The 12,281-nt window shown below is 42.9% G+C and overlaps 1 protein-coding gene across 3 annotated transcripts in view; it reads right to left on the bottom strand.

Annotated features, from left to right (window-relative positions):
* Positions 1 to 304: 304 nt before the first annotated feature.
* Positions 305 to 12,281, bottom strand: part of cep290 (centrosomal protein 290) — a 38,664-nt gene continuing 26,687 nt past the window's right edge. The window contains exons 35-51 of one of the 3 annotated variants that reach the window (XM_061821687.1): positions 11,500 to 11,699; positions 10,022 to 10,235; positions 9,515 to 9,652; positions 9,021 to 9,233; positions 8,836 to 8,949; positions 8,525 to 8,667; positions 7,857 to 8,012; positions 6,135 to 6,249; positions 5,062 to 5,190; positions 4,886 to 4,969; positions 4,651 to 4,809; positions 4,458 to 4,577; positions 2,815 to 2,984; positions 2,571 to 2,712; positions 1,409 to 1,470; positions 936 to 985; positions 305 to 862 (exon numbers count right to left, since the gene is read on the bottom strand). In XM_061821687.1, the coding sequence (XP_061677671.1) occupies positions 654 to 862; positions 936 to 985; positions 1,409 to 1,470; positions 2,571 to 2,712; positions 2,815 to 2,984; positions 4,458 to 4,577; positions 4,651 to 4,809; positions 4,886 to 4,969; positions 5,062 to 5,190; positions 6,135 to 6,249; positions 7,857 to 8,012; positions 8,525 to 8,667; positions 8,836 to 8,949; positions 9,021 to 9,233; positions 9,515 to 9,652; positions 10,022 to 10,235; positions 11,500 to 11,699 (2,418 nt within the window). In that variant the 3' untranslated portion in view covers positions 305 to 653. The remainder of the gene's footprint in view (positions 863 to 935; positions 986 to 1,408; positions 1,471 to 2,570; positions 2,713 to 2,814; positions 2,985 to 4,457; positions 4,578 to 4,650; positions 4,810 to 4,885; positions 4,970 to 5,061; positions 5,191 to 6,134; positions 6,250 to 7,856; positions 8,013 to 8,524; positions 8,668 to 8,835; positions 8,950 to 9,020; positions 9,234 to 9,514; positions 9,653 to 10,021; positions 10,236 to 11,499; positions 11,700 to 12,281) is intronic. The other 2 variants (XM_061821688.1, XM_061821690.1) reach the window with 2 other exon arrangements.

The following is a 12,281-nucleotide window of genomic DNA, read 5'->3' as shown; positions in this document are numbered from 1 at the left end:
TGTCACTCCCTCGGAGTCCTGTATTTGGGTCCAACTACTTGTCCCGTGCTCGTGACTGGTATGTCTTTCTGTCCGCACCAGTAGACCTGGATAGTAAATAAATTCTCAAACTCTTGGGTGGCATTCTAGTTTACAATTGCAAATAAAAACAAGTGCACTGCCCAAAAAAGAAATTCAGCTTTGTGGTAAAATGTTAACTTATGCTCATTGTTAACAGGTAGTATTATTTTAAATGTCACTAGTGGGGCTGGGAATGTCTTACCCCCTCTCCAAGTACTCCTATTAGTTAGATCAAAGTACAGGTAGTGCAGGGGATGGAGGATATCAAATGTTCCAACAAGTATCCACATTGACAAATGTTTTATTAGTAAATAAAAACAGTGCAGTACAGTACTACATGACAACTTTACACGTGTAAACAATATCCTACATTTGAAGCTGCCCTTATGAAAGTAACGTTTATCGTGCATGGTAAGACCTCAAAACTGCTTTTTGTTGTTACTAAATATCACGTCCCTATTGACGATGGATAGTTGGCGTGACACCGACGCTTAACCCTACCAAGCCACTGAAAGGTTTGTTAGCTCAAGTAATATCTAAAAACCAACGTGAAGTTATGAGAAGCCATTTTGATCTCCGTTGAGGCCTGCCCTTTAGGCACGCTCGCACACTTTCCTCAGCTGCTCCTCCAGCACGATGTTCTTCTTCAACTCCAAGTTGTAGTTATACTTCAAGTCCTCGATCTCTTCAAAGAAGGCGGCGTCCACCTTGCCCAGTTCGCCCTTCAGCTCTTGCACTTGGGCTTCCAGTTTGCTTTTCTCCGCCTCCGCCGACCTGAGGAGACCTTTCAACCTCCTGTAATCTTAAATACGAGGTGAGAGGATTTAGTTTCTAGTGAGTGTGTGTGTGGAATGTAGTGTGTGTGGGAGTGTTACCCGTATCTTGTTTGGATGTCTCGCTGGACTCGGAGTTCTCTTTCGAGTCGCTGTCGACAAAAAAAAAAAATAATAATAATAATAATGCATTTGCCACCCTCATACCCCTAATTGAAACCCTGATCCATTTTTTTAATATTAAATAATAGCAGTACATTGACATGAGTTGACTGTAATTTCTTGTGCATAATATTCATTCTACCCCACCCGAGTCAAAATTCACATTGCTATTGCACTAGATGGCAGAAATGCTCACCAGTGACTTTGTTAAACTTCTCGAAACATTTGAAAATGTTTTTGCTCTAGAAAGTTACTTAAACGGTCACACAAACTTTGAGCTTTAAGTATATAGAGGAAAACAAAAGGTCTTCAAATGAATTTGTCCAAATAACCTTTTTTTTTTGTGCGTGGATCTCTCAATGGGCAACAAATTGTGACAAAAGTCGAGGGATGGACATAGTACGCAGTCATACCTCGTTTCCTTGGAGGGATTTGCTCGTGTACGCGAACCCTCAGGAACGTTCAACTTGTCAACCTGCAAAAATCACAAAACAACAACACTGGATTTTGGTCCTGACAGTTTTATCTGCAGATCAGGCAGGGGAAACAAAATGCAGGATACAAGTTGGGTCCTGCTTGGCTAAAGCGAGGCAAACGCTAGCCAATGATCTCTGCCCTCCGCCTAACATCACAAACTCGACCAAGACCAACTGCAGTGGACTACACGACGTGAAACAAAAAAAAACAACACTTAAACCAAGATGCTACCGTTAAGATGTACTGGGGGTGGGTAAAGCAAGGCCCCCGGGCCACATACAGCTTGCTTTGTTTTGTAATCCAGAACACCAAACATTTACATTGTCAAGAGTCCTGTAATAATCATTTGGTTTTTTTTTTTTTCCCCCTCTTTTAGCTGGCGTTTAAAAAAAAAAAAAGGTCCAAAAAATTGGCCAATTCTGAGCTAGATGGACAAACCCAACGCACTGAGTTCCGTCCTCATTGCACAAATTAAGACTCATATCCACCAAAATTCCGTAATTCCTGGCCTACAGAGCATACCTGGTTATTAACCTCGCCAAGTACATTTGTAAAGGAAATACCATTTGGAACATACGCCGCAGCCGTTTAAATGCCGCAAGTGCCCACATTGAAACACGAGATATTTACAAGGAAAGACAGTACACAGAGAGTGTAACGCTAGCACCGCCGCACTAATGCTAGCGCTGCGCTAACAGGGGCGGTTTAAAAAAAAAACAAAAAACGCACCAGTAAAAATTACTGAGACACAGCAGTAACACCAGCGCTAATAGCGCCGGATTGGTAAAAGTCACTTCCTCGGCACATATATTCCACCGGTCTCACACTTACCTTTTTCGCTCGAGTGAGTGCCCTGTTGCGGCCGTTAGGAAAAAATGCATAAATTAGCCACATCACCGGATAAACCGCGTGAAAAAAGTCAGTTTATAGGCCGGAAATTACAGTACTAGATTGTCAAATGGAGACTATTTAATCTACCTCTGAAATTTACTGCAGCATGTTATAGTCTACCAAGCAAGACTAGAACTGGATGAATTATTATCTCAGAGTAGGGTAGGCTAGGAGTCTGAAAGGGACAGCAAGCAGCCGAACTCTTACCTGATCTTCGAGTTGCCGGATACGGATCTGCAATGTCTCATCGCGTCGGTTCGCCTCCTTCAGCCTCTGTTTCAGTTCCACAATGGTGGAGGTTTTCGTTGCGAGTTCCCTCTCTAGCTCCTTCATCTTGTTTTCAAACATTCTCCAGACACGAGAGGGAGGGGGGGGGGGAATTTAAAAAAAAAAAAAAGCAGCGGAAACCTCCCCAGGAATTTCTGATGTTTGTGGAAGTCAGCCTTCTTACCGAGTCACCACAGACCCTTTGGCAGACTTTCCTTCAGTTACTTCCACGATGGGTCGGGACAACGCTTCCCAGAGTCTTTGCTTGGTTTCCTCCAGCTCGGCCTCCAGCTTGTCACTGGCCAGCTCCAAGCTGGTCTTGGACACTCGCAGCCTCTCTGCGGCTTCAGCTTCCTGATGACCGACAATTGACAATCGATTGATTTGGGATCAACAAGTAATTGAAAGCCCCCCCCTTCCCTCACCACCAAAAGAAAAACACAATTGCCTATATTATTAGTTCAAACCTTTGATATACTGTAAATGTGTGTCACCCTTGCACCCTCTAAAAATATTAATTCATTCATTAGCTTAATTTTTTTAAAAGCCACTCAGCAGAGCAAAAACATGCACATACGGCCAAAGCTCTGTCTGCAAACAAACCAGCCTAAATTTAACTTTGCCCCAACGTAAAAAGGCTTTTAGAATAGTCGCTCGATCTTGGCACCAATGGACCTTTCCGACCTGTCAATCACTCGTACAATAATAGCCAATCAGATAGCCGCATTGTCTTAACCACGCCCCTGCCGCCGTGTTGCCCCACAAGCAATGCCGCTTGTCAGTAGCGTGTGCTTGGAAAAGTTAATGTTATGTAGAAAATGGTCCTCGGATGCGCTTGGGGAACGTGCAATTCTGATGAAAGATATCCGGCTAGGTTACAAAGGGCCCGGTTGATACATTTTCCAAAGCCTAAAACGCAGATGACGAAATGTCTACGATGGATTAAGGGTCGCGGAAGACCCCACGTACAACTAAATGTGGACAAGATCAACAAACACGAGGTTGTATGTTCGAAGGTAAGTGAGGGGGAAGTATCTTCTCTGAGTTTGATTGAATTATTATCAGTGCTTTACACATTGCAGGAGAACAACATCTTTCACTTTGTTAGTGTATCACTGACCCGCTGAACGAATTGTGTAAGGTTTTATGCCGAAGAGTCGGGTTAGGCATACGTAAATGCGCCATGTCATGCAAGAGAAACGTCCATTTGCCTATTTGTATCATATCGGACTTTTAAGACAGAGCACTGGGTTCAGTTACGAGCCAAGTCAAATGAATACACCCACTCGATATTTCTCATGATCTTTCCATGTAAAAAAATACTCACCCTGCTTTACATGCGCAGTACGATTCCACTATTTTATCCTGTTGGATTTCAATATGAACTTTGTGAGCCATCAAACTTTTTTTGCATCGATCGCCAACGTTTCGCTGTAACTCTAACATTGTGTCATGCTCTGTCCAAAATCTTAATTCCGTGTACGTATCCTTGTGTGAAATAGTTAAGAGCTCTCTATAGAACTCTCTTGGACAAGTCTGATGCATGTGGCAAAAAACATACCGCAATCCCATCTGGAATACGCGTTAAGAGGATCGACTTCAATCCTATTCTGTTCAGTCGCCATTTTGGAAGCTTGTAGGACATGGCAAATGTAGCTAAGGGGGGGGGGGGGGAGCTTAAGATTGCCAGTCGGAAAGGTCCAGTACTACTTTTATATTAAGCAGCATTAACAGAAAAAAAAAACCACAATGAGGAGAATGTGCAAATGTACTCGGAACAGAATTTCACTGCGTATTCATCGGCACCACACCGGTCCTCATCATTACCCTTTTGACTTGCTTTCTTAGACGTTCATTCTCCATCACGATCTTCTCCAGTCCTCTGCATTTCAATTCCAATTTGCGAATCTCGGCTCCGTGTTCACTTTTCACTTTTTCGTATTCTGCCTAAAAGACAAAAAGACGACAATTGGTCGAGCCTGCCTCGGTCAAAACGTGCATGCATCGTGCAGAATACGACCTGCAGCTTTTTGTGTTTTATTTCCGAAGTCTTGTCCTGACTTCGAGTTGCGGGGGTTTTCTTTAGGGCCTCATTCTCCTTCTGTACCCTCTCCACCACCTTCTTCATCAAGTTGATGGTCTTCTCAAGTTCGGGCACCGTTTTCCCACTGTGGCTAATCTGTTGAGGAGCCCATAACATGATTGTTTGTTTTGATAAAAAGGAGACAAGTCTGTTCATTTCTGCGCGGTCACACTTTGGTATTGGCAAGCTTCTTCTCTAAATCGTCACGCTCCTTTTTCAGGACCCTGAATATCCCCTCCTGGTCTGCAACTTTACTCTAGAAAAACAAAGTAATCAACCACTAATCTCGAATGCCAACCTGTGACCAGGTACTTCTCAGTGCCAGCAACCACAGAAAGTGCTGCGTACCTTTAGGCTCGGCAGTTCGACGTTGGCCTGCGCGAGTTGGAGACGGAGCTCCATATTCTCCGAGGTCAGTTTGAGGTTTTCCTTTTGGAGATCCGGGTCCCTCGGCATTGCCGTAGCTTCCTCTGACGTCTAGAGAGAGGCAAAACTGAGAAGCATTGTCTAAAGACTAATATTTACAAAGCTGTATGTGGAAACACTACCTACACACGACTACTGATAAGTAAAGCGGCAAAGGGGGGACCACTCACAAGTCTTGAGCTCTGCTAGGAATACTACAAAACTATTCGAGCACTGAGGGATGACAGAGACCTGGAGTACCTTCTGATGTATTTGTGATCGGCTTTCTGGATTTTCCACGCCATCATCCATTTGTTTCTTTATCGCGCTGTCAAGGTTTTGACTCTGTTTCTCGTTTTTGGTCATATCTGGAATATTCTTCGTGGCCTCCCTTGTAGACACCTCTTCATCTTGTTCGGTCCCCTCGGGCTTTTCTGTACCTGATTCCATCGCGTCCTTATCACTAGCTTGGCTAGCACATTCATCATCTTTATTTACGTTATTTTTTGTTTCATGTCCCTCTGTGGAGAACACAGACACAACACTTCCTGATCCAGGATCCACAACTTCTGCAACTTCTGGGACATCCTCCAATTTCCCTTCGCTTCCCTTTGCTTCTCCCTCATCCAGTCCCACTATATCGCTTTTGTCTGCCGTCTCGTTTTTGGCCTCCTCGAGGCTCGTACTCTTTTCCTCAGCGCCAGTTTGAGACTCTGACTTTTCAAGGACGTTGGTGTTGACTTGAGGCCCCGCGGCGCAACACTGCGGTTCATCCGGGTGTTGCGATGGACTCGCTTCCGATGAGGCGTTACCGACGTCAAAAGTCAACCCTTTAAAAACCTCCAAGTTTTTTCCCTTTGCATGCAACGGTTCCGACTGACACCAGTTAAGGAGGAAAATAGATGAAGACAAAGAAAGAAAGCAGAGCTATATCATAAACAGAGGAGGATGTGTGGAAAGAAGTCCCATATGGGAACATTTAAAAATCTCAAATGTGTTTCCTGAATAACACTCACAGACGGTCTTGACTGGGATGTCTGGTTCTCAAAGGCTTGCAGTCTTTCCTCCAGGTGACGGTTCCTCCGAGTCAGATCTTCCACAGCGGCGTCACGACTTAGTGCCTGTTGCTGCCTAGAAGGATCCCCGAAATTCAAACATTGTAGGTTAGTCCAGGGGTACCTTGACTTAAGAGGGCTCCAACTTTGTTTTTTTAGGTCAAAAACAGTCGCTTGGTCACTTTTTTTTTTTTTTTTTGGTTTAGTTTTTGAGTTGTTTTGCAAGTCAAGATTTGGGTTACAAAAGGGGGTCAGATATGTAAATGTTTGAATGAAGTGAAAAGGATGGCGCAATCACGGATTTGTATTGCTTTTGCATCTGAGAAAAGACTGCAAGAGTCGCTAATAGACTTTCAGCCCTTTTCCCAACTAGATATTCAGTCAAGCACACAAATAATGGAGCCAGAACTCATGCCTAAACCCTTACATGCAGAAACCACCTTAAGCGAATTCCAGCTCCTGGCATCACTTAGAAGGTCACGCCAAATTAAAGGCACATATCCAACACTTTATATGAGACAATAAATATTATTACGATAATAAGTCGTAAAATCAATTGGTTTTTTCTAAAGACACCGCTCACTTACTGACATTTTTAACGCAAAAATTATTTTTTGTGGGTGCCAGAATAGATTAATGGTACAGTGATGCCCCGGTTCTCGACCACAATCCATTCCAGAAAACGGTTCGAGGAGTGATTTGTTTGAAAACCGAATCAATGTTTCCCATTACAATGACTGGAAAAAGAAATAATGCGTTCCAAGCCTAAAAAAAATTAGGCTTTTTAAAGCATTTTTTTCAAGCTTTTCCTGATAATAAACTGCACAGTAGAAATACATGTATAGTTTATATAATAAAATAATTTAAGAAACATATTTATTTTTTTGCTTGAAATGTATGCTTTAGTAGTAGAGCACACTAGGCTGGGAGTGCATTGCCGTATCTGTAGCGACTCGGCCCCCAGCCTTGGAAACTTTTTTTATTAACAAAAGTGCAGAATAACTTTAAACAAGCAAACCGCCTTCTTTGGAGCCATGATTAGGGGTTAGTATGGTAGTCCTTCATATGAAGAAAAACAACAGTCACTACCAGGACACATTTGTGTGGAGAGGTTGCGTTATACTGAATAACAAAAGTGCGCTGGTTGCGTCACCCGCGTTATGTCGTTTCCGTTTTTTTTTTGGGGCGTTCGAATTGACAATAACAAAACGCGTCATGGGTGGGTCAACTGCTTGCACTGCGCTCAATGTTATTTCTGTTTATTTTATTTTTTTTCAGGGGGCGTTGGAATACACAATAACAAAATGCAGCGTGGGTGGGTCAGCTGCTTGCGCTGTGTGCCTTATGTTATTTCCAGGTTTTTCGCAGGGGCGTGGGAATTCACAACAAAGCGCGTTGTGGGTCAGCTGGTCTGGCTGTGCGCAGTGTGTTATTTCCGGGTTTTGTCGGGGGCGTTCGAGTACCGATTTTCGTTCGAAAACAAGCAAAAAATCTAAATTTTCATTCGAAAGCCAATTTGTTCGAAAACAGGGACGTTCAAGAACCGAGGCTTTACTGTAGTTCATTTCAATAAGGAAAGTGATATGACATACGAATAAAATTAATTAATAGCATGGTCATTGAACTTGTAAGTCAAGGAACAACATATATATAAAAATAAACACAATTATACGGGATACTTACTTTGTGGCCAGCAGTTGAGCCTCCAACTCTGCATTCTTTTTTGTCAACGCTTCGATGTCCTTGTCCAGCTCATCCAGTCTCGCTCCCGCCACCTGGTCCGCAGTCACTCCTCGAGTCTTTGTTTTCCTCTGCAGTGCATTTTTCTCCCGTTCCAGTCTGTATCAACATCGGAAAAAGCTTCCTGTTGCTATAACTATCAAAAGGTTCTAATGGGCCTTTGTCATAGTTTGAGGTCTTGTGAAAGTTTTGCAATCCAGTCAATTTATTTGCTGGCTCTGTAGAACCACCGCCTTGCTAGCGTCACATTTTTGTCATAGACTTAAGGTTTATGAGTACAGTTTCTGGTTCCCCCAAAATGTATTCTGGTTGACTTTACAGGTTCTTGTTGCCCATTGTGTCCAATCTGAGTGTGAGGTCCCCAGAACATGTCAAGTATAGGTTGTTGACGCAGCATTAAGGAACCGCACTCTCCCTCTAACGTGGTTGCTTGCAGGAGGAACAAGACTAAAGCTACCAAAACAATGTCCTTCTCATTTCTAAATTTGTACGTTCAGGACTGTTGTTTCCAGATGAGAATTGCACAAGGGACCCCAGTTTCAGAAGTGATTCAGTAAAGATCAGCACATCACACGAGAGATGAGATTTTTGATCGCTTTGTCCACACTGACCTGGCGTAGAGTTCTTTTAAAGTGGTGAGTTGTTTGGACAAGCAGTCATTTTCGTGTTCCTTGTCCTTCAGAGCGGTCTTTGTCTTCTCCAGCTTGGACTGCCACTTTTTACCCTCCTCCCAAAGCAGTATTTCCTCTTTCATCTGTTGAATATGCAAGCCATTCACGTCCGGATAAATTGAAATTTAATTGGGCTGTCCCGATCGCTTTTTTTTTTTTTACCTGCACATGCGTCAGAGTCTTTGATTTCTAGACGCTACCGACTCCTGAGCTGAAACATTTAATGGATGATAACAGAGAGTTGTACAGACCTGTCCCTGGTTGACTCTTTTGATTTCGGCACTCTTCAAGTCTGACTCCAACTTCCTGATCTTCTTCTGCAGGTTCTCGACAGTTGCCCCACTCCCGTCACGCACGGGTTGATTCTAAATCCACAAATATTTCTGTATGGAATAACATTGCAAAGTCTTTTTTTTTTTTTTTTTTTTTTTGTAACCTGAATGCAGCTGCTCAGCCTCTTGACTTGCTTCTGGAGCTCCTGGATTTCCTGTTCTCCTGCTTCCTTCTTGGCCTGGAGGCTCTTCTGATGGTTCTGACTCTTCTGCAGCTCCTGGTTCAGTCCGTCCACCTGCTTTCTGAGTGTGTTCTCGCTTCTCTTGGCCGACTCCTTGGCAGCTTGTAGCTCATCGTTGAGCTCTTGCACGTGAGCCTTTGTAGAGAACGGTGTTGATTTTGTTAGACATTTTAGTTTTACATTGCCTTTTGTAAATTTAGTGTTAGTCACTCCCCATTATAGTTGATACAATTAAATGGTTTTACTATTGTTTTAGTCAAATATTTGTTTAGAATCAGTAATTTATATTTAAATTCATTTCATAATAACAAGAAGAAAAGTGGTGTCAAAATAAATTAATCACTGGTGGAGAGTGTGTGATTCTGATTGTTTTACCAACCAATCCCGATCTACATCATTGGCTGTGTGGAGCCCACCTTCAGGTCTTTCGTGTGCTTGTCGACCAACTTCTGTACGTTGAGCCTCTCCTCAGTCTGCGCGGCGTTGGCCAAGACTTGCTGCTCGGCAGCAGACGTCATCTGGGTCCGCAGTTCCAAAAGAACTTTGCTGAGAGCCTGGGGAAAGGAGCGTCATGAGAACAAGCTTCTAATCCTGGGGTGTTCACACTTTTTTTTGCCCCAAGATCTACTTTTCGAGCAGCACGCCTCGTTGTGATCTACAGACTGCTCGCTTCCTAGAACACATCTTTTATGCGCACGTATGCAGTGACATGTCAGAAGAGGCCGCGTGATCGATGTATTAGCCACACCTGAATCAAGTGACGAGATGGATGATAGGCTATCTTTTTTTTTTTTTTTTTTTTGGGGGGTGCACGCGACCTTAACTGCCTCAGAGATCGACTGGTCAATCGAGATTGATGCATTGGCCACCCCTTTTCTCATCCAATGTCGCCCAAAAATAATGCTAAAAATACAAATCACAACCTTGATCTGTTTCTCTTTGTGGACAAGCTGCAGCCTGAGGCGTTCCACCAAGTTCTTCATGGTGTTACTGGGTGACAGAATGTTGGCTTCCCTCTGGTTCTCCAGCTCATTCTGGAGGGAATCCATCTCCTTCTTCAGCTCTGTTATTTCTCTCCTCTGGTCTTTGGTCTCCATGGCCAGATCTTCCACCTCTGCAACGTGAGACTCCTTCAGCCTATGCCAAATCCACAATGTTAGTGTGTTAGCTTCAAATTGTCTTCTGTCACTATTTGTGCGGCTTTTACGGCTTCCTGGTTTTGAACATAAGTATTGACTTTTCCAAATGTGATCTGTTAAATCGTGTAAAGTTTTTGTTTTATATGGCTTGACACAGTGGATAAATATGAAAACAATGGTCCAATTTGTTCTTAACTGACATGATGGCCCGTGTCACTCGAAGAGGTAAAAACAAAAGCTTAATGTATAATCAAAATATATATTTTAAATTAACAAATTACTTTCTTACGTTTGTTTATTTTGCACACCAAAAATGCTTGTTAATGCAACAAGCTGTATGCTTAATCCCTGGAAAAAGTGTATTACAATTTTTACATTAGTTACTGTGGATATTGAAAAATCACCGAGATGAAGACTGTTAGATAAAATTGCCCCCCCCCCCCAAAATTATTATTTTTATATATATATTTGTCCTTTTGCCGTCCCTCATAATACTGCCGCCTGGTCAATACATTTAGTATTCTATGTAAATTAAAAAATATATATAAAATAAAAACTAACATTCTTAGTTGAACTTCGATAAATGTTTGATATGAATAAATCAGACACAGGAATTTGTTTATATGTATGTGTGAGGAGAGGAAGCGAATGTTGTGAATGTCGGCACTTATTCCATAATTTTTTACTTCTGTGCTGCAAACTAGAAGAGAGGACTTGCACCCAAACGGGAATTGACCAAATGTACCGTAATTTCCGGCCTGCGAGGCGCGACTTTTTTGACACGCTTTCAACCCTGTGGTTTATGGGGTGATGCGGCGCTAGCATTAGCGCACCTGGTTATAAGCCTCGGTACACAGATTAACGCTAACGTCGCACTAGCGTTAAAGTCTTTCTGTGTACCGAGACTTATAACCAGGTGCGCTCTGTAGGCCATGAATTACGGTAGTAACATTAACAACAGCAAAATGAATGCAACAAGTTATAAAATAGATATTACAGGACTCTTAATCTAAAAGCTTTCAGGGTGGGATGAAAACATTTGTTTACTCCTGGTTGAACTGGAATGGAGCCTCGAGTTTTTGGTAACTTCTTCAAATCAAATGATGAGCCATTGTGGATTAATTATTAGTGCTTGTGGAAGCAGCTGATTAAAATGGAAGCCAATGACATAAAAGCAAAGTCGCGTGGGACCAGATACAAAAGGAAATGGCGAGGAATCAAGCAATAGAAATGGTCCCTTAATCACAGAATGCCCTCATCACCTGGACAACTCTTGAGCGTGTTTCTTGGCCTGCGTTTCCATGGTCACCTTCACCTCCTCCAACTCCACGACGGCCAACTTCAGCTTTTGGGTGATTGATGTGAGCGACATATCCTGTTCGACCACAGTCTGCTCCAACTCAGCCACACGATCCAAATGTTTGGAGGTAGGCACGAGGATGCTGGGCTTCTTCATCATCTCCTGGCAGGCAGGACAGCAATAAAGAACATTTGACGATCGATGGAGAGCCTGACCAATTTTGTTACAGTGAACCCCCGACGCTTCGTGGTAGATGACACGTCGATTCACCAATTTTTCTGAAGAACAACTATTTGCTTAAAAATGCATCTACTCGCACCGACGGAATCTGTATAGGCTCAAGGTCACCTTACCCTTATGAGGAGAAGCAGTACAGAAATATCTATTTAGTTTAGTAATGCGGTGCATATTTGTGCTTCATGATTCACATTCATATTTGAAGTTTTTTCCTCCGGAGCCTTTCGCCTGCTGTTCACTGAAAAACTCCCCAAAGCCGCGGCTTATAGGAAAATAGCACCGTAATTTCCGACCTACAAGCCCCGACTTAACTGAAGAACTGCAAGGTTAAAGAAACAAAATACCATAATTTCTGGAGTATAAGCCGCAACTTTTGGCTTTCAACCCTGCGGTTTATGCAATGATGCAACTAATTTGTGCATTTTTTTTCTAACAGCGGCAAGGGGGGCGCTCGAGAGGAGAAGGTAGGAATGAGACCGGTGGAATATATGTGCCGAGGAAGTGACT

The sequence above is a fragment of the Syngnathoides biaculeatus genome, chromosome 6 (genome assembly GCF_019802595.1).
Source record: "Syngnathoides biaculeatus isolate LvHL_M chromosome 6, ASM1980259v1, whole genome shotgun sequence".
NCBI lineage: Eukaryota > Metazoa > Chordata > Actinopteri > Syngnathiformes > Syngnathidae > Syngnathoides > Syngnathoides biaculeatus.
This window is presented reverse-complemented; position numbering and strand designations above follow the sequence as displayed.